General features: G+C 45.1%; 5 protein-coding genes across 5 annotated transcripts; 1 reads left to right on the top strand and 4 right to left on the bottom strand.

The window, feature by feature from the left end:
• Positions 1–8,400: 8,400 nt before the first annotated feature.
• CCR75_001190 (uncharacterized protein) lies at positions 8,401–9,249 on the bottom strand (the record flags this gene model as incomplete). Its single annotated transcript, XM_067959295.1, has 1 exon — positions 8,401–9,249. The coding sequence occupies one exon, from the start codon at positions 9,247–9,249 to the stop codon at positions 8,401–8,403; it is 849 nt and encodes a 282-aa protein (XP_067820424.1).
• Positions 9,250–9,271: 22 nt separating this feature from the next.
• CCR75_001187 (uncharacterized protein) lies at positions 9,272–13,139 on the top strand (the record flags this gene model as incomplete). The annotated part of the gene is made up of 13 exons (XM_067959292.1): positions 9,272–10,179; positions 10,250–10,809; positions 10,899–10,925; positions 11,018–11,096; positions 11,163–11,405; positions 11,521–11,657; positions 11,714–11,837; positions 11,906–11,957; positions 11,988–12,112; positions 12,180–12,257; positions 12,329–12,369; positions 12,429–12,587; positions 13,130–13,139. Exons 2-13 carry the CDS (start codon positions 10,646–10,648, stop codon positions 13,137–13,139), a joined length of 1,239 nt encoding a protein of 412 aa, XP_067820190.1. The 5' UTR covers positions 9,272–10,179; positions 10,250–10,645.
• Positions 9,616–9,815, bottom strand: CCR75_001189 (uncharacterized protein; the record flags this gene model as incomplete). The annotated part of the gene is made up of 2 exons (XM_067959294.1): positions 9,616–9,745; positions 9,766–9,815. The coding sequence occupies 2 exons, from the start codon at positions 9,813–9,815 to the stop codon at positions 9,616–9,618; spliced, it is 180 nt and encodes a 59-aa protein (XP_067820192.1).
• On the bottom strand, positions 10,053–10,567 carry CCR75_001188 (uncharacterized protein; the record flags this gene model as incomplete). The annotated part of the gene is made up of 3 exons (XM_067959293.1): positions 10,053–10,199; positions 10,371–10,458; positions 10,518–10,567. The coding sequence occupies 3 exons, from the start codon at positions 10,565–10,567 to the stop codon at positions 10,053–10,055; spliced, it is 285 nt and encodes a 94-aa protein (XP_067820193.1).
• On the bottom strand, positions 12,737–13,722 carry CCR75_001186 (uncharacterized protein; the record flags this gene model as incomplete). Its single annotated transcript, XM_067959291.1, has 3 exons — positions 12,737–12,850; positions 12,923–12,995; positions 13,076–13,722. 3 exons carry the CDS (start codon positions 13,720–13,722, stop codon positions 12,737–12,739), a joined length of 834 nt encoding a protein of 277 aa, XP_067820191.1.
• Positions 13,723–23,631: the final 9,909 nt, after the last annotated feature.

Raw genomic sequence — 23,631 nt, 5'->3', positions numbered from 1 at the left:
TTCTCGCAAAATTTGTGCAAGTTGTTGGCGAGGCTCAACCACTTAGGTAAACTATTTTGGTTCTTAGGACCCGGCCAAACAACTATGGCTTTTACCTTAGTGGGATCCGCTCTAAGGCCTCGTTTTTCAATGATGCATCTCAAAAAATGAATTTCGTCTGCGTTAAAAATGCATTTAGATGCATTGGCATACAATGTATTTGTGCGCATACACTTGAGCACTGCTCGCAGATGGTGTAAATGGTTTTCCATATCCGATCGACCCTGCTCCGCACGACTATGGACAAAAATGTCATCGAAATAAGTCTGTGCATAACCTCGATGAGGGCGGAAAAGTTGCGTCACTAGAAGATAAAATGTTGCCGGGGCGTTGGAAAGCCCTTGTGGCATAACCAACCACTCCCATAACATACCGCTTAGGGTGCTGACCGCTGTAAGCGGGATATCGCTAGCTCGCATGAGCAGTTGGTATTAAGCATCGACTAAGTCCAGTGCACTATACATTGTAGATTTCACCATATTGTTTTGAAGAACATGTGCTGGTATAGTGACAGCGTTAAGCTTATTATAAGCATGTAGAATGCGCCACTTACCATTTGGCTTTTTGACAAAAAATGTCGGTGTCGAATGGAGAGATTTGCTCTCTAGTACCATTCCAGCCTCGTACTTAGCACGGAAGAAATCGTCAATGACGTCACACGCTGCCTTGGTAAAGGCCATTGTCGTGTGACACAGTATTTGGTACCCGGAACCAAGTCAATTTTATGACAAACACCTCTATCCGGAGGTAGATGGTGGATTACTACATACCACATCTTGGAATTCCTTAATCAAGGTATAAAAAGGATTCGTAGGATCATTAAGGATCAATGACCCATTTCGCGCACTAAGTGCAGCTTTTGTGTCATCCAGGACAGCTTCGTCTAGAAGTGACGAAGAGTTTAACTCAATTGCTGTATGAATGACCACCACCTCGGATAAGTCGCCAGCCTTTAAGGCTCGGCCGCACTCATCAATAGACATTTCGTCTAGCTCTAAAAGAGGTGTAACGAAGGGATTGCCGCAAGGCTAAATTCCTCTTTAATGCTACCGTTTACACCAATTACAAGCGTGTGTAATTGCTCACTCGTATCACTTTGTGAGGGTATACACGCTTCGTGTCCACCCTATCTTGGAGTGGAGACAATACGCCTCTTAGAGGCCGGGACATTCACGTCCCCGGGTTTTCCAGCCTGTATTGGTTCTATACAGACATGGTGTCTAATTTGACATTCGACAAGGAGTTAGGTAACTCAACTTCCTTATCCCGCGAACGTTTACGTGTCGCTTCACGTGCATTAGGATAATTGACCCAGAATGCCATGGCGAACTGCGAATAATGTCACTATTGACACTCATTTTGGTTTCACCTCGGCCGACCACACTCGGTGGACACAGACGTGCCACTCCACGTATCTCATGGATATTGCACCCTTGATGCTCTGGCGAACCGCCAATAGTGTCACTATTGACACTCATTTTGGTGTCACATCGGCCGCCCACACTCGGTGGACTTAGACATGCCACTCCACGTATCTCATCGATATTGTACCCTTGAGGTCCTGGCGAACCACCAACAGTGTCACTACTGACACTCGGTATGGTGCCACCTCGGCCGACCATATTCGGTGGACTTAGACGTGCCACTCCGCGTATCGCAGGGATATTGCACCTTTGATGACTCGGCCTTAGGCCAACAATGCTTTCAGCATTCAGTGAGTCGTTTTTACAACGAGTGTCACTCGAAGAGTACGTGCCGTTCCACTTACTTCTGCTAAGTCGGGCTCAGAATTAATGTTTTCAACATTAGAGTTTATAGACTCAGACATGCCAATGTCTAGAACACTGACAGACGCATTCAATGATCCGCGTCAATAGCGTTTTGTTGCCTAGCAAAGGTGGGTTCATGACTCTTCAAAACTTTGCTAGGTACATTGCACGTGGCGCCTAAGGTCTTAGACCTCCAATCAATCCATGGCTCATGGTGTTTTAACCAGGCCATACCAAGGATGAGATCATATCTCGAATTTAAATCAAGGCCGAGACAGCGTTCCATACTGGCAAAGCCCAGAAACTTTATACCTAAGTTCAATGGAACTTTGGAAACTGTGGCACGAGTCCCAGTCGCTAAGTGAACAGTGATTGTATCACCTTTATGCGCTCTAAGCGCCTCAACGTATTGTTGACTTCCTTCGAGGGAAAAGCGTCGAGCATAATTGCAAGACGCTCCAGAGTCAATCAAAATTGACCACGGCTTATCAAAGCCCTTTACAGTCGCTTGAGCGACTAGCAAGCCAGGTTTGTACTCTCGCTCTACCCCAGTAAGGCGCCCCGCACCTACTGGGTATCAACGTTTTCCCGCACCGTACCAGATCTCTGGTATAGGTCGGAGCTGGAGCTCTTTCGAACTTTACGCGAATTTCGAAGGGGGCAGGCAGGGCGTAAATGTTTCGTGCTTCCGCACATATAACATCTACGGATGGTCTTATGCTGTTCCACAGCTTGAAGGGCCTCTTCTCATTCTTCGACGAGGATTAATCCATGGGTTCCGCTCTATTAGACGGAACTCATGTGCTCGAAGAGCTTGTTCGGTAAACAGGCGTGCTAACGCGAGCAGACTTAAAGTCGAACTCGGCGCGTAGCGCTATGGCAACGGTCTCTTCGAAAGTATCACGATGAGATCGGAATATTTCCGTCCGGGCAACGCCCTCATTGAGACCCCCCATAAAGATTGTTACTACAATTGCTTCTTTTTACCGGGTCTTGATGCATAGATGCAATGAGAGTTCTCAACTCCTTGACAAAGTCCCCTAAGGTTCTTTTACCCTGTCGAGCCGCTAGGAGCCGTGCTCGCGTACGAAAAACCTGATCAGGCGGTGCAAACATTCTAGTCATTTGCTGTTTTAGTGAATCTTTTGGGAGAAAAGCGTCGTTTATGGACGTACTGCACGATAGTGCCCACTCTATAGCTCTACCTCCGAGTTTGGAAATGGCCATAGCCCCTTTTGCAATTCCGTTAAGAACAAGGCGGAGCCAATGGACATCTCCATCTGCTTAATCTAAGAAGGAAGGTTTTCTCCTTCTTTTCCCTCTAATGTCTTTACATTGACAACTAGAGAGCGAGCTTTCGAATCCGAATCAAGTACAGAGATGTACCGGGTTGGCATAGATGCCACAATGTGATCTTTGACCTGACCGATTAGGGAGGCTTCGTATCGCATGAAGGCTTCAAGCCTTGCATGCAGGACCTCTGGTCCCTGAGAGATAATATACTCTACATGCTCAAGCCCAAATTAAGTTTTGATCTTGTCGTAAGCTGCGCGTTGCGCCTCAGAAAGTTCTGGAATATCTAATATTTCAGTGAGAAATTAGTCTTGTAAAAACTCAGGCGTAAATTGACTACAAGTGCTACTAGGTGTAGCGGAGCTACCTCGCTCCTAAAGTCAAAGGAAGACTTTTAGACTCAGATAGTCACTTAGTTCTATTGAACTGATGGGTTAAACATCTCAGGGAGTCGTACATGCTATTAAGGCTTGAGGAATCCTAGTTTAAGGGATTCAAGGGCTCGTAGAACCAAGTGACAAGTAGTGCCCAAGAGGGTATACCTTAGAAAGGGTTCTATCTCTTACATATCAATGCGCAAGCCTTAGAAAGGCACTTAACGCCTTAAGATCAAAAGGGAAACTGCACTTCATTTAATTATTTAAATCTAACAACCTTACCCTAGCTAATTTGAAATAAATTTTGGCCGCCAGATTTATATTTGGCGGCGAATACATTTGTTACCCATAATAAATGAAATTTTAGTAACTAACTATTTTAAAAATTAGCTAAAAAGGTGTTTTACCCATAAAGTAAATGTACCACAACAACGATTCTCCAACCCCAACCGATGTGTGCCCCATTACAGTAAAATTAGAATCTCGTTGCAGGATTCTTAAACATGCAGTCTGTAATTTCACGCTTATGTTTTTGCGTCAATTTAGTATATCATCAGCTTGGATAAAATGCCAAAGCGATAGGGTCGCTTTTCATTCTGACTTGAGATTTATTGGGAGATTGTAAGAAAAATTATCAATTAAGAACCGCTTCAAGCTACTAGTCAGCCAGTCACTTTTGGCGTGGACAGGTTCTTGGACTGTAACGGGGCACTACCGACTTGTACTGCTTCAGTACAAGTCCACTTCCCACTGCTTCAGTGCGAGTGGTGCCTCACGTCACTTCACGTACACTAGTACGTGCAGAGGAAGACTCGCTTTATAACACTTGCTTTGAAGAGGGTTAAAAGCAAACTATATTTAATACAATTAAGTTCTTCTGTTTCTAACTATTTATTACTAACTCAATTATATACTAATACAAAACATTTAATAAAATCTTATCTGTCTCTCTTATTGCGTGCGTCCAGTGCTGACCGGACCGCGGAGCAAGGAGAAAGAATGGACTATATCTACCAATGGATAAGGTTTTCGAATATTACTATGTCAAGTAATATTCTCTACCTTTTAAATAATATATTAATTAACAACCTTAAAGTGTTAATTTCACGTAACGATACACCCCGTTACATCGCCCACCCTTAAACGACAACCACTCTGACTGTTATTGGATGGAGTGGTCATTATGTGACCACTTAATTCAAAAAATGATGCTGATTGGTCAAAACCATTATCTTAAATTCCATCGCATGAAGAACAAATTCATGCGGGGTGTTGATAGTGCTGCGGCTCTGGCTGCGGTTCGTGCAGCCGCGGGTGATGCACTGTTATCTCTTGCGGCAGACGGAACGTCTGCCGAAGTATCTTCTACTCGCGCAACACTAGATGTTGCGGGTGTACGTGGCGATTCACCACGTGAATACGACCCCTCTTTGGAGGTCGACTATGAATGCGAGTCGGACGAGATGTCCGACTCGGGGAGAATAAACAGTCGCCTGATAACGTCAGGCGGCTGACTATGGCCTTCGAATGAGAGGGCTCATTCTGATAGGAAAATTAATAGTCTATTAGGTTCCGGCGATGAGGGTGATCCCTCTTCGCCCGTCCCGTCTCCCGTACCGTCGCCTGCACCTGTTTATGTGCAAGGTGATGACAATGGCGTAAGCCATCGTAAAGAAAGTTCTTGTGGTACCCCTGCTTCAGTAGGTACCACTCAGGGAAGTGCAGACACTAAATTGTATCCTCTTGCCCCTAATAAAAAGCCGTGGCTTTGCCCGAACGGCTACTCAGTAGCTTGTCTGGTCAGACTACTCCTCACAACAAATATCCTTTATTTATTGCGACACAGCTACATGGCCTTGATCCCAGCGCGACGAACTTTTGCGATGAGAAAGGTTTTTATCTCGATGCTTTTCTTAAGCATCGATCGTATGGTGGCAACAACGAACGAGATAAAATCTCGTTGGTGCAAGCCTGGAACGCGTTTATTCGCAGTGTCAAAGACATTGGACGCGAAGCCTGGTTTCAAAGACTTAGCGCGATTCTTGTTTAGTTTGAGAAACGAACTTTAACCGGTGCAAGATTTAAATTGCATCGGTTGTCTCGCGAGGCAAGACTTCCATGCCTTACGTGGAGTGATCCCTGTCCGTATTGTGTTGACAACACGAAACGAGTGAAAGGGGATGTTTATTCCCGTTCCGCGCCCTGGGGAAGGGCTTGCATCTCTATCGAGATGCGCGATGCGATTGACGTTTTGCAATCAATGTACAGGCGCCAGGGGCGCGTCTTTTCCGATGGACATTCTGATCTATCGGATGGGTCCCGTCATACTGACGAACGTGGCCCGCAACGTCAATAACCAGCCGGAAACGAGGCTCCCAGCTGTCATGCGAAGGTGGATAACCGCACCAGCGAACCAGATAACTCGTTCGCTGCCCCTTTACCTCACGGTGGCTTAGAATACGTTCCACAATGAAACGTTGACCACCGTGGGAATCCACCAATGGTTGTGGTGGAGGAGGAAAATTAGATCCGAACCGTGTGTCGGGTCTAGAGTCGAAAATCGGCAAACTCGATCGCTACCTCCATGTATTGGGGGAGAACCTTAAACACGAGCGCGGTAAACGTACTCGTCAAAGCAGACGGTCCAAGCTTTCTATATCGAACGGTTGGAAAACCGTTCGAAGAGCGCGTACTCCATGTTGGAGTATGAGCGGAAATATCACGCTCTTCGTGATGAGCTGTGTTCCGCTCATCGTGGTTTCGAGGATGTTCGGACCCGACATAAGAATCTCCAGATTCAGCATGAGAATCTGGTTCGTGACTACAAGAATATTTTAGAGATTCTTAAAATGGTGGTCAGATCCGTCCTCGGAAGAAACCGCGTACTGGTGGTACAGGCGGAGCCACCAACGTAAAACGTAGGATGTTTTCGCTTCCTAGGTGGGAATTCTATCGTGTACGCATTGCCTCTGCGATGCAGTACACGAATTGGCCCAATGAACTTGGGTAGTAGTTTACGGCTACCCACATTGGTGACTTCACGCTTAGGTAAGTCTTAACGTAGAGAGTATTACTAGATCATTAATTTTGAATGAAAGAACATTTGCTCTTCCATGTTTGTCTGCGTTCCGTTTCTGACGGTCTACTGCGTTAGCACTGAAATCCTGTACGAAACGGATTACTGATTCTTGAGCTAGCAGAAATTCCTCTGCTGACTCATTTGTCTTGTCTTTTCCAGTGCGCTTTGTGTGCACTGCCATGAGACCTTTCTCATCTTCAACGTCGATTGCTTCAACATCGACATTATTCGCGTCCTTGGAAACTTCGACGCGTGATGAGCATGAGCCAGAGTTGGTTTTGCTCGTGCGAGTCCACCCCCCCTTGAACTAGAGGATCCCTTTAATTGGGTGGGTATGGCGTAAGCTATTCAAGACTTTTACGACAATTGCTTCTTGCACCGGGTCTTGATGCGTAGCGGCAATTAGAATTCTCAATTCCTGGACATAGCTCTCTTGGAGTCGTTGACACTGACGAGTCGCTATGAGTCGTGATCGCGTACGAAAAGCCTAATCAGGTGGTACTAACATGCTAGTCATTTGCTGTTTCAGCAAATCCCACGCAAAATGCGTCATTTATAGACAAGCTGCACGTGAGTGCCCATTCCTTGGCTCTACCACCGAGCTTAGAGATGGTCCTGGCCACATTTTGTCGTTCTGTTACCAACATGGCAGAGTCTACGGTCATCTCCATTTGCTTGATCCAAAAAAAGAGGTTCTCTCCCTCTTCACCCTCAAATGTCTTAACATTGACAACAAGGGGGCGAGCCTTAGGCTCTGGATCAGATACAGAAACGCATAGTCCCGCTAAGTGGTCCTGTACCTGTCCGATAAGAGAGGGCTCAATTGCATAAAGGCTTCAAGCCTTGCATCCAGAGGGACATGATGAACTCAATGTATTTTAGACCAAACATTGTTTGAACTTCTCAAACGCTGCGCGTTTCACCCCTGCAAGTTCGGGAAAGTGTCCATTTCAGCAGAAACTTAGTCTTAAAAAGACTCAAACGTAAATTGACTACAAGTGCTACCAGGTGTAGCGGAGCTACGTTGCTCTTTAAGTCAGAGGAAGTCTTGTAGACTCACAGAGTCACTTAGTTCTATAGAACTGATAGGTTCAACAACTCAAAGAGTTGTACAAGCTCGTAGAGCTTAAGGAATCCTAGTTCAAGGGATTCAGGGGCTAGTACAACCAAGTGGCAACTCGTGCCCGAGAGTATACCTTAGATTAGTTTCTTTCTCTCGTAGATCAATGCGCAAGCCTTATGAAGGCACTAGACGCTGCAGGATCAGAAGGGGGACTGAACTTTATTTAAATTTTTAAATCTAAAACCTTGCGGCTGCCACATACGTTACCCATTATAAATGGGATTTTAGTTATTAACTATTTGAAATGGAACAAAACGGTGTTTTTCCATAAAGTAAATGCTCCAACCGAAGTGTGCCCCATTCTAAACGGATTAAAAGTGCTGTTTCTTTTGAAGAAACAATTTTCATTACACTTTCTTTCATGCTAATCTTCTCTGTATCGTTCCAATTTTTACGGATGACCACCGAAGTTGTTCCTCTTCTCGGCGAAAAATTGCGGAGTAATGCAACATTGGCTTGGAATTATACAGTTTTGAATGGTCTCTAGCGCTGCTTGCTAACTTTTATGGTTATAAAAGCAAGAGCACATTTGACAACAATATATGTCTAAGTCTCGAGCAGGTGAGTAAAGAAGTCCAACTACCAAACGAGCGGCCACACATGCATTATTACCGAGGACCTAGACAATCAAGCTGATTATGTTGGCACGAAAGCTTACATGGAATATATTCAGTGCTTGCGATAAAATACCAAAAGGAAGCACTAAAGGAGACTATGGCTCTAAAAGCGCCAGAACCTGCCGCGACGGAGGTAGGAGTAATACCCTGCACCAACGGCCGCACCACTTAAGTGAGCCACATGGCCAATCCCATCTTGACGATCCGTCACGAACGCGTAGGCGTCTTTCAGAATAAATAGCGAACCTCCTAGCCACGCCGGCATGGGCACCAGGCCAAAAATCAGCAGCGTGCCATGCGGGAAGAGCAAAATACTCATGGCCGTGATGGCATTGACAGCTCCACTTGCACCGAGATTGTAATTCAATTGTCGAGACAATTGCTGCTCGTAGACTGCTGCAGCAGAAGACAGGACGCCACTTGCAAGGTACAATCCAATAAACTTCTTGGGGCCTAGCACGTCGCAAATGTGCCTTCCGAAAAAGTAGAGTCCGAGCATATTGGCCCCTAAATGGCTCAAAGTCGCTTGACTAAACATAGCAGTGAGCAGCGTGTAGTACCGTCCATCCAGCAAATGCTGCGTGGAGGTGGTAAAATGCGTCAGCATGGTCTCCATCGACGGTCGGAAGCTGCGGAGCTGCGCTGCCGGGTGAAGCGGAGGCGGCGCACGTGCACGCATCCAGCCAATGGTTACTGCGACATTGATGGAAATCAGACCTAATACTACCACATCGCCCGACATGGCGCGGCTCTCGCGTCGACTGCTAGAGCGGTAATAGTAGTGTTTTCGCACTGTCTGCTCGGCTGCGGTAGCACGTCTGTACAGTAGCGAAGAACAAGCCGTTGGTTGGAACGCATTGCGCAGTCTTGGTATAATTATGACGCTTGAAACGCAGCGCGACGTCGCACGCTGTGGGAAAAATTTTGCTCGAAAGAGAGTCGTCCGTACCATGGGCGCTTGCTGTGTGCTCTTCGTACTTCACAACGGATTCCTGCGTCAGTGATTTTTTAGTTCGCACCGTGCTATTTTGCTAAAGGCAATGACTCTCAAGTAGCTCTATAATCTTAAATTTAGTAAATATAGGTATCAAATTGCTGCTGTGCTACAAATGATACCGATTTATAATAGCAATTATCAAAATCGAATTTCGTTGCTGGAGGCTTATGTTCGGGTCAAATTGATACTGCTTGACTCACTAAAAATCATCATATAACACAAGGTCCCCTTCCGGCACCTGTCGTCGTAGTCTTGTATGGCCTTAGGCCCAGATAGGTCGATTGTATCCACTGCTTAGGCCACACACACTTTGCGTGGAAGCTACGAATTGACAAACCACTTGAAAGCTGGGCTGCTGCGTTCCAAAGCTGGCTTGACAACACTTTGACCATCAGTTCTAAGCTGAGTTATAGCCAACGTCGCGACCAAATCATTAAATGGCAGAATACTTCTGCTACAAAACTCACGCACCCTACACCCGACCATTTTGTACCATTTGTCGTCGGTGCTAGTGCAGGCATGGAAGAAAGTAAACCTGACACAGAGAAGATATTCGACGGGTCACATGTCGTTTGCAACCTATGCTTGGGGTATTTAGCGCAAAACAGCTTAGGATGAGCAATGCTATTTAAAATTTTTGGCAAATTCTACAAAACCACTGACTTGCGCTACTTTTTAGGAATTGTCGCGCTCAAGTGGTGCTTTTCTTAAATTGCTAAACGTCATCAATGATACTGCTACTATGTCATCTTCTCGTATTATATCTCCTTTGGTTTGGCAAATCGGCCGACTGGTAGGGCAATTTCCTTTTTGTCGTCCTCAGTCCAGGCCGACAAAACGTAAAGCCCGATAACGATATTTACAGAAAGCACTGCTGAAAATCCACTGCCGAACGGCGTTGAATACTAATGTCAATAACTAAGCAAATGGTCTATCGCTCGCAACATCGCCTTACCTCCATGTGTCAGCATATCGACCCTCTTATGTTTGTCAAATAATAACTTTTAGTCGTAGCAGCCAGATACAATTAAATTATTCAACAAGCACCGCATACCGGGTCTAAACAAACTGCGCACACCAAAAAACGTGCTTAAAGGCACCAAGACCATTAGAATCGAGAACATAGCTAATTTCTGTAGCACCATCCGGTTGTGGGCTCGATTGCTTCAACAAAAAGCGAATTATTATCGATTCATCACTCTACGATGCTCTCAGTCACTAACCCAGCCGCGCGTCGCTGCATGCTGCTCAAGCTCGTGTTTTCAGCCGACATTTTTTAACCTTATTATGGATGGACTCAATTTCCGCGTAAGTGCGCTTAAAGAAGGGTCAGGCGGTTCGAAAAAGAGCGATGAACGTCACCGAGCGATTGAGGGCGCGACATGCGCGCCTTGCGCCATTCTGCCTCGTGGACCCTGTGAAGCAGCATTTACGTCTGCAGAGTTACTACCAATTGGCGCGTCAGCTTTATCGACAGTCCGAGGCATACTTCACCGAGTGTGCTTTTGATAATGCGTAGGTGGCGAGCGCAGGCTTTACATATTTGGAAAAGGCTTCCACAAAATTGCTAATTATTATTTTTGCGACGTGTTTCTGCACTGCAGCTATGTGTTTTTGGCCAAGTTTATCAGGTGAGTCGCAAGTGAGAGGCCGTTGCCTCTAAAGCTGCTTTTTAATGAGGTGGAATTACGCGGCCGATTTTACTTTCAATTATGCTTGACAGGCTCTGTTCAAAAGTGACCACTGCCCACCATGAAAATGAGCTTCCTCAATATCACAAAGATCGCGAGTGGGTGCGGAAGGTATTCTGTCGAATAGGCGCACTAATTTACATTTTTATTTTTAACAAATCAATGTTTTGCGAGCAGCAAGCTGAAGCTGGCTTTAAACTGTTTGATGAAATTTTGGATGGCATGGAAGCTGAAGAAAATGAATACTTAGAATATGAGAAATCGTTAAATAACGATCAAGTAAGCTCTATTGAAGATGCTGACAAATCTCTTGATGTGGTCGACAATTCTGCGTTGGAAAAGCAACTTCAGGCAATGCGGTTGACCAAGAAAAGTTTTGAGCGATCAAACGAGCATGCTTTGGGCGTGCAGAAAAATAGCGTACGTATACGAAGTGTGATATAGAAGCTTGGCGTTTTGAGGCCACGCCAAAGATCATGTCGGAATTTTAAATGACCTGCTTTTCGATTAACTCGAGCTGCAATATTATTTTTAGAGCCAAACTGTGTCGTACCCTACAGTGGGAAAAGCCTCTTGGATGACTGTTGGGGCTACTGCACCCACTATTAAGCCTTTTCCAGCACCACCGCGTAGTCGACAACGCTCGCAAAAATTGATTGCCAATTTGACTTGGTACGTGCCATGTGAAGCTATATTTGTGGCAGCATCTAACTAATTGCTCTGCAAAGCGGAAAGACTCGATCGCTTGAGCTTCCTGCAAGTATCATCGCTCAGTTTATATTGTTGGCATCATTAAACACTAACCAGCCACCCTACGGGATCGAGACGTGCGGCATTTTAGCTGGAATTCTGGTACACAACTTAATTAAGTGCGCTTACTCGTCTTGACAAACATTTGATCGTGGCACGAAACATTCTAGCGCGACCAAAAGCTGGTCATCACAACCCTTATCATCCCGAAGCAAGAGGTGCGTTTGTGATGCAGCAATTTAATATTTGTAGTTTATGTTTGTACCTGCGGCATGGCGTACGGAAAGGGGTCGTCGGACATGTGCTCTATGACAAACGAAGAAGAGCTTTTCGACTTTTGTTTCAGTAATGAGCTGCTCACCCTCGGTTGGATTCATGTACGAATTTATCTTTTTTAGCAGATTTGCTACAACTTCGCGCTAAGGTGTACTTTGTTGCTTATAGACGCATCCAAGACAAGCTTGTTTCCTGTCATCTGTTGATGTTCACACCCAGTGCGGATTTCAATCACTTTTGCCTGAGGTACGAACGGCTACTTTTATTTGCTTGTTTATTATCGTAACGAGTTCGCGATTCAATTGGTTTGTTCTCAGGCGATTGCTATTGTTGTTGCCCCAAGCGATGCGAACAAAACGTAAGAATGCATTGCAGGTTCTATTATTAACAAAAATAGTTTCTGACAAATCTTATAAGCGTTGGAGTGTATCGGTTGACAGAGCCTAGCGGACTGCAGCTTATACAAAATTGCAACTTGACTGGATTTCATACCCATCCGAGCGACAATCAAATTTACTCAGAAGCGTTCGAGTTTAAGTGGCTAGAACAGGTCACAGCGCGATTGGTTGACATGCGGTAGGAATGTTAGTAAATTAATTGTATAGATGGTATTGATGCCGTAGCGCGACTAGAAATAATGAAAAGGAGCTAGAGAAAACTTAATAGAGCAAGTCCAAGGTTTATCATTGGCTTCTTCTTATCGCACCGGCGTGCGTACGTTAATGTTAGATATCATCGGAGTTATCTAAGTTAAGCAAAACTTTCTCCAAGCCTGGTTTGAACGCAGGCTTGCCCAAAAATGGGCAGCTGCCGCACCGAAAGGCGTCTCCCTTGAAGCACTGCAAAACAAATGCACCAAAATCGACGCGTTAGATGACGAAAAAGCATAAGTGTCATCCAAAAGATCTTACATTTCCACATCCAGACACCAGCTTACTTAGGTCTTTCTCTGACATAACTGGCTGGTTTTTTTCATCCTTAAGACTAGACATGCAATTTAAAGCACCGTATAATTATCGCTTACCCTTCACAATTATGCAGGCCACAATAAGGTACATACATACCCGCAAGTACAGTTTTTGCAAGCACGCTTTTTTCCGCCAATCTTTTCACCACAGTCTGCCTTAGCCGCCAGAAGAACCTCATCAGTGTCATCAAGCAGCGTATCCTCATCGATGATGTCGTCATCCTGCTCGTCACCTTCAAAATCGTCCGCTAGCACAGTCCACTTTTTAATGGGTCGTGGTTCCGTGTATTTCTTCGTAAGCGAGATTGAGGGGCTCTCTAGTGACTGCTTTTTGCATGAATAGGTGACGGCATTCGAGAAAGTGGGAAAGAAAGGGCTAGATTCGTGTTTTTCAGTCGTGTCAACAAGGCCTCCGATCATCAGTGCCATCAGAATGACGCGCTTATCTTCCTCCTGCACGTTGTTCACATAGAGCTGCAGTATACCGTTGGGTTTAATTAGCGGTATGACTGCGGCCAGCTCGACGTCAAGCTGCACCACATGTTCATTAAAAGACACGACTGCGTCGAATGCATTCGCTTTGGCAGCGGCATTACTGGCCAACATCTGCACTAGATTCGAGTCCTGGCTTACATTTAAGACAATCACGTTTGCAATATAAGGATTTGACTGCTTAAGCTGCTGCACAGCTGAAATTTCATTAGAAAGACGCGTCAAGATTGCTACTTCGCCCTTTAGTTCCATTGTAAGTGGGGCAAAGTAATTAACAAATGGGTGTAAAATATCTTAAAGCTCTTATCGAGAAAGTTCTAGATAAAGTTTTCCAAAATAATCGATATGGCCTCAAAACGCCTTGCGAAACCGAACAATTGAAAGCTGTAATTGGTCGTTGAAATGTTAACTTTCTTGAAGTGGGAGCAAATTAAAACGGAAATGTGGATGCCAAGCTGCACCATCGAAATCGCTGAAAAAGAGTATTTTGAAAAATGTGCAGAGAAAGAGCTCGAGCTGAAGAAAGAGTGCGCTTGTCCCAAGATATACGATTGATGGTCTTAATATAGGCGATGCCTTCCGTGTCAAGTGCATGTAAAAAATTGATTCTTTTTAATGCCAGAACGTTGATGCGCCAATGGTATATTTAATGAATTAGATGACAATTTAATAAAACGTTCAATATATAAAGTGTGATCATCATTGAGGAGTTGAGGTTTTCTTTGGCAAAACTTTCCAACTTGCCGCAAACATGGCACGTGTAACGGGCTAATGTTGCCCTAATGTTACACAGTCCCTGTTAAGTACACTTTGTGTACTTAAGGGGATGGTCAATTACTTAAATAAAGTAATTAGACCCACCACTTGGGGTCACAATGTGGTTCACATTGTGACACACCCTTGTGTATGTAATGCACATAGGTGCATTCACATTAGGAGGGACGACGGCTAGCGTCATCCGTTACGCGAGGTATCTAGAAAGATACGCTCGCAATACATATTGGTGTTGTCTACAGATATGACATTTTTTTAATTGGTTAAAAATAGGTATTTATATTTAATACGATCAAATATAAATCAGTCTGAAAGCTACTCCCTTCTTGGTAAGTGCGCAGGAGTCGGGTCACCGCTCCCGTGACGACACGTATACCAGAGTACTTAGTGCGTTTGGTGGAGTCGCTAAGGCGCCCACCACAATTACATCACTGCACGCGAGAGTAAACGGTCAAACCGCTTCCTCGCGGTGCTAGGGTGTGTGCTTAAGTAGAGCGTGGCCGCATTAAGACATGACCGCATACACCTCTTACCAAGAAATATTGTTCCGATTGTTCTCTGAATAGTTGAAACGATTCTCTCATGGTACCTCCGTAAGTTTGCAGTTTGACACCATCCAGTTTCAACTTTTTTAATTGTCTGGACTTCTTCACTTCTTCTATCAATTCTGCTTGATGTTGCATAGTCGCGACCATTGACTGCAGCAGCTGACCATGCTGATCGGCCGTTATTGGTGTGGACATATTTTAATTAACAGTAGCTGACTGCTATTAACTTGTTGATTTTTGTAAAGCAAAAGCTAATTACTAAGTCGGATTAATTGTCCTGATTTCTTATTGCTGATGCTTCCACTGGACGAGAATAAGGTGGAGAAATCTGTGCCGTATTGGCTTGTTGTCGGGCTGGTATTCCGAGTTTCTCTGTAAATCCGTATGTCTACGGTACTTTCCAGACTTAGCAGCTAGCTATTGTGCTCTACTAGCCGCGCTTTTAAGGCCTTACGTGAGTCGGAACGTCGTGTCGAATTCAGATGTTTCTCGAAGGCGCAAAGAATCCGGCCAGTCCGACGAATGGCCAGCTTTGTCCGGATTGGATACTGACAGGTGATGTAATGAGCCTTTCGCTGTGCTTTGAAGTAGCTTTTCGTGGGTGACGAGACGACCCATGAACCTAAGTGCTAGCCTTCCAGATAAACAACCGACTTAAATCTTAAACGAGACGAGTTATAGCCGAAAATGACAACGTCTCGATAAAGGTGCGGATTAATGAATCCGGTTGGAATTATAGCCAATGAAAGCAAGCTTCTGCCCACAAAAAATGTGGGACTCACGAATGTCCATACGATCACTGCTTGGCCCAAGATGACGACGGCAGCGGAGACGGGCGGCGAAGACGACAGCAGATACGGCAGCGGAAATGGGCGGCGAAGACGGCTGCGGGGACAGCGGCGAAGACGGCTGCGGGGACGACGGCGGAGACGGTGGCAAGACAACAAGTGCTACAAGTTGCAAGGACTTGCAGAACCCTAGATGTATTTAAAATGAGAGTGCTAACCAACTAACATACATGTCCTAGAGTTAACCGCTCTTCTGTCGTTTTCCTGTTTTTCTTCTCTTAACTGATCTTATGATTTCCTATGCAGATCTAAACTATACTTAATCTGGTATCCTGGGCGATTGCCCAAATACTGCGCCTGTCATACATGGTGACTGGCCAAGAAGTCGCTAGGGCGCCGCCAGGCGCCTACTTGCCAGAGATACTGGCTACGGACCGTTACAACGCCTCCCGCTCCAGATCATGTGTGCAAGCTGTGTGGCGCGAGCCGCATCATGACATTTCCAGTGAAAACTTCAAAGATTCTCTTTCGCGAAACTAGCGATATTTATAAAACGAGCTGCTCAGGTGGAAGTCTTCAACGTTACAACACACCTTTTTGAATGCAGTATGGGTTTGGCTCGGAGCGTCGAAATAACGTTTACATATATCTAAAAGGTAGAAAATATTTGGAAAATATTACTTTACGTAGTAGTATTCGGAAAGCTTAATCATTGGTAGATATAGGCCATTACATCTACTATCTCCGCGGTCCAGTCAGCGCTGGACGCGCACAAAGAGAAAGACAGGTAAGACTTTATTACATGTTTTGTGTAATGGGGCACACATCGGTTGGAGAACCGTTGTTGTGGTACATTTACTTTATGGGTAAAATACCCTTTTATCTAATTTTAAAATAGTTAGTTACTTAAATCCCATTTATTATGGGTAACAAATGCGGTCGACGCCAGATATAAATCTGGCGGCCGAAATCTATTTTAAATTAGCTAGAAAAAGGTTTTTAGATTTACATAGTTAAATAAAGTGCAGTTCTCCTTTTGATCTTAAAGCGTTAAGTGCCTTCCTAAGGCTTGCGCATTGATCTGTAAGAGATAGAAGCCTTTCTAAGGTATATCGTATTGGGCACTAGTTGCCAGTTGGTTCTACGAGCCCCTGAATCCATTGAACTAGGATTCCTTAAGCTTTGATAGCTTGTACGACTCCCTGAGTTGTTAAACCATTACTTCCATAGAACTAAGTGACTTTCTGAGTCTAAAAGTCTTACTCTGACTTTAGGAGCGAGGTAGCTCCGCTACACCTGGTAGCACTCGTAGTCAATCTACGCCTGAGTCTTTATAAGACTTGACCCTCACGAAAATGGAAGAGGTTCCAGAACTGTCAGAAGCGCAACGCACCGGTTATGACAAGCTCAAAACCTTATTTGGGCTTGAGCACGTGGAATTTATTATCTCCCAGGGACCAGAGTCCTGCACGCAAGGCTTGAAGCCTTCATGCGATACGAAGCCTCCCTGATCGGTCAGGTATAGGACCACTTAGCGGCATCTATGCCAACCCGGTACATCTCTGTACCTGACTAAGAGCCGAGGGCTCACCATCTAAGTGTAAATGTGAAGACATTTGAGAGAAAAGAGGGAGAAAATCTCCCTGTTTGGATGAAGCAGATGGAAATGTCAATTGATTCCGCCTTGTAAACAGAACGGCAAAAGGTGGCTATGGCCATTTCCAAACTTGGAAGTACAGCCATAGATTGGGCACTATCGTGCAGCACGTCCATTAACGACGCTTTTTCCTCATGCGATTTGCTGAAACAGCAAATGACCAGCATGTTCGCTCCGCCTGATCAGACTTTTCAAATGTGAGCACGGCTCTCAGCAACTCGACAGGGTAAAACAACCCTAGGGACTTTGTCCAGGAGTTGAGAACTCTCATCGCATCTATGCATCAAGACATGGTCTAATGCTGTTCCACAGCTTGAAGAGCCTCTTCTCCTTCCTCAACGAGGCTTAGATTCATGGGTTCCGCTTTATTTGACGGAACCCGTTTGCTCGAAGAGATCGATCGGTAAACAGGCGTGCAAACGCGAGCAGACTCAAAGTCGAAACTCAGCGCGTAGCGCTATGGCAACTGCCACTTCAAAAGTAGCAGGATGAGATCGGAATAATTCCGTCCGGGCAACGCCCTCATTGAGAGACCCTCGATAAGGATTGTTACGACAATTGCTTCTTGCACCGAGTCCGTAGATGTTATATGTGCGGAAGCGCGAAACATTTAGGTCCAGCCTGCCCCCTACTAAATTCGCGTAAAGCTCAAAAGAACTCAACTCCGACCTATACCAGAGATCTGGTACGGTGCGTGAAAACGTCGATACCCAGTAGGTGCGGGCGCCCTATTGGGGAAGAACTAGGCTCTCTAAACCTCTAAAAGGTGAGAATAAAAAGGACGTAGCCCCAATTAGCTCGATGCTTAATGGCACGGGGCGAGAGTACAACTGGCTTGCTAGTCGCTCAAGCGACTGTAAAGGGCTTTGATATGCCGTGGTTAATTTTAATTGACTCAGGAGCGTCTTGCAATTATGCTCGACGCTTTTCCCTCGAAGGAAATCAACAATACGTTAAGACGCTTAATGCTCATGTAGGTGATACAATTATTGTTCACTTAGCGACTGGGACTCGTGCCACTGTTTCCAAAGTTCCATTGAACTTAGGTATAAAGTTTCTGGACTTTGACAATATGGAACGCTGTTCGTCCTTGATTTGAATTCGAGATATGGTCTCATCCTCGGTACGCCTGGCTAGAACACCATGAGCCATGGATCGATTGGAGGTCTAAGACCTTAGGCGCCACGTGCAATGTACCTAGCAAAGTTTGGAGAGTCACAAATTAGAGCTGAAACAGTTGCGTGCTAGCGCATGCTAGCTTAAACCCACCTTTGCTAGGCAACAAAAGCACTTTTAACGCGGATCATTGAATAAGTCTGTCAGTGTTTTACACATTGAAATGTCTGAGCTATAATAATAAACTCCACTGTTAAAAACATTAATTCTGACCCCGACTCAGCAGAAAGAAGTGGAACTGCACGTACTCCGTCGAGTGCCACTCGTTATAATAACGGTTCACCAAATGCTGAAAGCATTGTTGGCCTAAACCCCTGAGATATGTGGAGTGGCACGTCTAAGTCCACCGAGTATGTTCGGCCGAGGTGGCATCATACTGAGTGTCAGTAGTGACACTGTTGGCCGTTCGCCAGAGCATCAAGGGTGCAATATCCATGAGATACGTGGAGTGGCACGTCTAAGTCCACCGAGTGTGGTCGGCCGAGGTGACACCAAAATGAGTGTCAATAGTGACATTATTGGCAGTTCGCCAGGGCATTTTGGGTCAAACCCTCCTAATGCACGTGAAGCGACACGTAAACTTTCGCTGGATAAGGAAGTTGAGTTACCTAACTCCTTGTCGGATGTGAAATTAGACACCATGTCTTGTATAGAACCATACAGGCTGGAGAACCCGGGGACGTGAATGTCCCGGCCTCTTAGAGGCGTATTGTCTCCACTCCAAGATAGGGTGGACACGAAGCGTGTATACCCTCACAAAGTGATACGAGTGAGCAATTACACACGATTGTTATTGGTGTAACCGGTAGCATTAAAGAGGAAGTTAGCCTTGCGGCAATCCCTTCGTTACACGCTCTATTAGAGCTAGACGAAATGTCTATTGATGAGTGCGGCCGAGCCTTAAAGGCTGGCGACTTATCTGAGATGGTGGTCATTCGAACAACAATTGAGTTAAACTCATCGTCACTTCAAGACGAAGCTGTCCTGGATGACACAAAAGCTGCACTTAGTGCGCGAAATGGGTCATTGTTCCTTAAAGATCCTACGAATCCTTTTTATACCTTGATTAAGGAATTCCAAGATGTGGTATGTAATAATCCACCATCTGTTTTACCTCCGGATAGAGGTGTTCGTCATAAAATTGACTTGGTTCCGGGAACCAAATACTGTGTCACACGACAATGGCCTTTACCAAGGGAGCAGTGTGACGTCATTGACGATTTATTCCGTGCTAAGTACGAGGCTGGAATGGTACTAGAGAGCAAATCTCTCCATTCGACACCGACATTTTGTGTCAAAAAGCCAAATGGGAAGTGGCGCATTGTACATGCTTATGATAAGCTTAACGCTGTCACTATACCAGCACATGTTCTTCAAAACAATATGGTGGGATCCGCAATGTACGGTGCACAGGACTTAGTCGATGCCTAATAGCAACTGCTCATGCGAGCTAGCGATATCCCGCTTACAGCGGCTAGCACCCTAAAGCGGTATGTTATGGGAGTATTTGTTATGCCACAACTGTGGCATTACTAGCCATATCCAGAGCATCCCACTGGGAGTTCTCACTGCTGTGTACGGGATGTTCCGTTCACGCATAAGGATCTGATAAAATCCATCCATCAGATCCATAGACAAAATGATGGTACTCTAGGACATACCATCTATGATTACATCTTTTCTAGGTATCGGCGTTGAGCCGGTACCGTTGCAGCATTCAGTTTATTGAATACGTGCACTATCCGCCACTATCCTATGGCCTTTCGCATACAGAAGGTCGGAGAGCTTTATGGGAAGGTTGACTCCATTACATGGCCCACTTTTAATCGATCAATAAAGAATTTATCGATCGCAAGTACTTGTTCTCGAGGTAGTGGCCACTGCTTCATGACACAGTACTTTGAGCCCAGTTTGAGCTCGATCTCATGTCGAGTGCCTTTATCCTAAGGCAACTCGCATGGAAATGTTTCAGGAAATACATCCCTGAATTCAATTAAATTCTTATATAAATGATTTGTCTTAAGTGACTCCCAGGATTGAGTAGTATATCTCTCAATCCGAGTCTTCACATCGAGGACACTTTCGTCGATCGATGAGCTGCTGAGAACCCATTCGTTCTCTGCAAAAATTACCGCTGACCAAATATCGGTTACGTATTCGTCCTCTGCGACGTGTACGCAAATCTGCTTGATTCTACCTCAATGCAGATCTCTCAAGAACCGCTTGGGTTCTAGGATTCGTAATTGAGTTATCGCCGAAGTTAACTTCGGAGGCGCATACAGATCAAGCGTGTAAGCGCCTCTCTTGATCCGTCATTAACCAAGACATTTAATGGTTCGGTTTCTTTTTGGGATTTATCCACAGGCTGCCGAGGGGTCAATCCCTCGGGATGCTGAAGTCTAGTTACTTCAGCATTAACTATTTGAGGAGATTTCTCCTCAAGTACGTGGGGACTTATCCCCTTAATCTCTTCCGACTGTGATTGCGCTATAACAGTCGGGAGGATGACATCAAATTTGTCATCCAAATCCAGTACGATAAATTCATCATCATACTGTAAATCTATTAACGTGTAGTGAAATATCACTACGCGTTTCATTACTGTTATCGATACGCCTGTCGCTAGACGCACCGTCATCCTAGTTTGAGGGACGTCGCGCTCAACATATTTGAGCCTACGACCCTCTGGTGACTGGCGACGAATAAAGTTATTTGACGCCCCACAGTCCACTAGGGCTCTAAGTGACAAACCATTTGTCACTTTTAGCTTCAAGGTGATGAGGGATACCTCATCGCGCCAGGTGCAGAGACACATAATGATTGTGTGTCTGGAGCAACTTAAGTCAAGAGGTTTGCAAATTCTCTCGAGGTTGCTGGATCAGTAGGGCGTTGCGCCCCTACTGACCCAGACCGTTTTTGGCGGTCCGCCTCGTTATTGCGATTTCGCAACAACGTCGGACCCGCGACCGTTGCCCTTTTTGACATACGGTCCAAAATTACGTTCGGTACCTCTAGGCTTAGTTCCCAAGTTTTGGCACGACCTGCCAAATTTGACAGGTCGTGCCAAAACTTGGGCACTAAGCCTAGAGGTACCGAGCGTAATTATAAATCGAATAGCAAATACGACTTACATTTGCTCGTCGACGATGTGACGAGCCCTTATGACATCGTCCAACTCGACAAATTATCTTAAGGGGGAGTCTTCTTCGACTCCCCTATACTTATAGATGTCATTTTTTTAAGGTTCGGAACGACGCGTGTGCGTCATCCCAGGTACAGGGGTCTGTACATGTTGTAACCTCAACAGTTCTACCTGTTGAGATTCTTGCTAATTAAACAAGGCTACCTTCTCCTTCGCCTCGTCAAGTTTATGTTGTATAAACTTGGCGATGGCTGAATGGAGGGCATATCTGTCTTAACCGGACAGCATGGCCAAGATGGCATCGTCCTCTACGGTCGAATTTATTTGTTCGATCGCACTCCTTTCTATGTCACTTAGAAAAGAGTAGCTATCACGCGAAACGAGATGCGTATTTCAATTATCATCTAACATGTCCATGTTAGATGATGGAACTGTGGTCCTTCGACGGACTACAAAGTGCTACCAGGTGTAACTGGGCACTGCCAACTTGTACTGCTTCAGTGCGAGTTGCGCCTAACGTCTCTTCAGGGTCACTTCACGTACACTAGTACGCACAGAGGAAAATCCTTTTAGAAACAAGAAAACTGTATTTAATATAATTAAGTTCTTCTGTTCTATCTATTTAATACTTACTTAATTATAAACTAATACAAAATGTAGCGGAGCAACCTCGCTCCTAAGTCAGAGGAAGACTTTCAGACTCAAAGAGTCACTTAGTTCCATGGAAGTAATGGGTTTAACAACTCAGGAGTCGTACAAGCTATTAAAGCTTAAGGAATTCTAGTGTACGGGATTCAGGGGTTCGTAAAACCAAGTGGCAACTAGTTCCCAAGAGGATTTACCTTAGAAAGGCTTCTATCTCTTACAGATCAATGCGCAAGTCTTATAGTAGTGCACTTGACGCTTTAAGATTAAAAAGGGAACTGCACTTTATTTAAATATTTAAATCTAAAAACCTAACCCTAGCTAATTTAAAATAAATTTTGGCCGCCAGATTTATATATGGCGGCGACCACATATGTTACCATAATAAATGGGATTTAAGTAACTAAATATTTTAAAAATTAGATAAAAGGGTATTTTACCCATTAAGTAAATGTACCACAACAACGATTCTTTAACCGATGTGTGCCCCATTCTCCGTCTCCCATCAGACTGTTGACACCGAGTGACAGCATTCGCTTCATTTCCTCTTTGAGGTTGGAACCTAAACAGCTGTCCGCTCGGTTGTGTTTACTTCATTTGTCTCATGACAATCAAGCGTGAGTCACAGACTCTTAGCACCTTCCTCGGCGATAAGAGAATGGTGGACTCACTCTCCATCAGAGGAGGAGGAGAAAGAGTGTCGTTCTCTCACGCCTTCTCCTCCGGATTAACTTCGGCGGGCCCCGAATCCGTTCCCAGAACGTGGTGCCGCTGATTTCTTAACTGCATTGAGCAGGACACGGGACCCTGTGTCCAATATCATTACGAATTTGCTCGATGAGAGAAGGAGCGGATAATCCTCATAGTGGTAAGTGCTCATCGTCGGGCTGCCGAGATCGCGAAATCTGAAGATCATAGTGAATATAGATTGACTCCGCTTAGTGTGGAAGAGCGTTTTCAAAGAGATCGCGGGTCGCAGCTTGGTCATCTGGATTTCTGGTCCCACGGCGAGGACGCCGGAGAAGATTGCTGCTCGCGATGCTCTTCATGAGTGATATGTTACGCTAGAGGTAATGAGGATAAGTTAGTATCTGACGCGTTTACGCGATCAAGACCGTGGGGCTTCGGTGATCTTCGTGAGGGAAATTCTGATCGTTTTGTTTCCAAACGAAACAAGGAGTGAAAACGAAGTCTCATTTGAGAACTGGATCTACCGAGCCCGCCGACTTCGTAATGATTGGAATATCAGAGTGTCTGCGGATAGAGGTGATTTTCGTTTGGAACGGAAGCTTCGCTTCGATTTCGCTAAGCTTAAGGCCAAAGGCCAGTTACGTTCGGCATATATGCCAAAAAACGAAGAAAGGTCTAGCCAATATTTCAGTGCTTCGGTTGACCGTACAATCATGGATCGAAGCCGCACCGAGGCTATAG

Source organism: Bremia lactucae, linkage group LG1, assembly GCF_004359215.1.
Source record: "Bremia lactucae strain SF5 linkage group LG1, whole genome shotgun sequence".
Taxonomy (NCBI): Eukaryota; Oomycota; class Peronosporomycetes; order Peronosporales; family Peronosporaceae; genus Bremia; species Bremia lactucae.
Note: the sequence above shows the minus strand (reverse complement) of the source record. Positions and strands in the feature narration are given on the sequence as shown.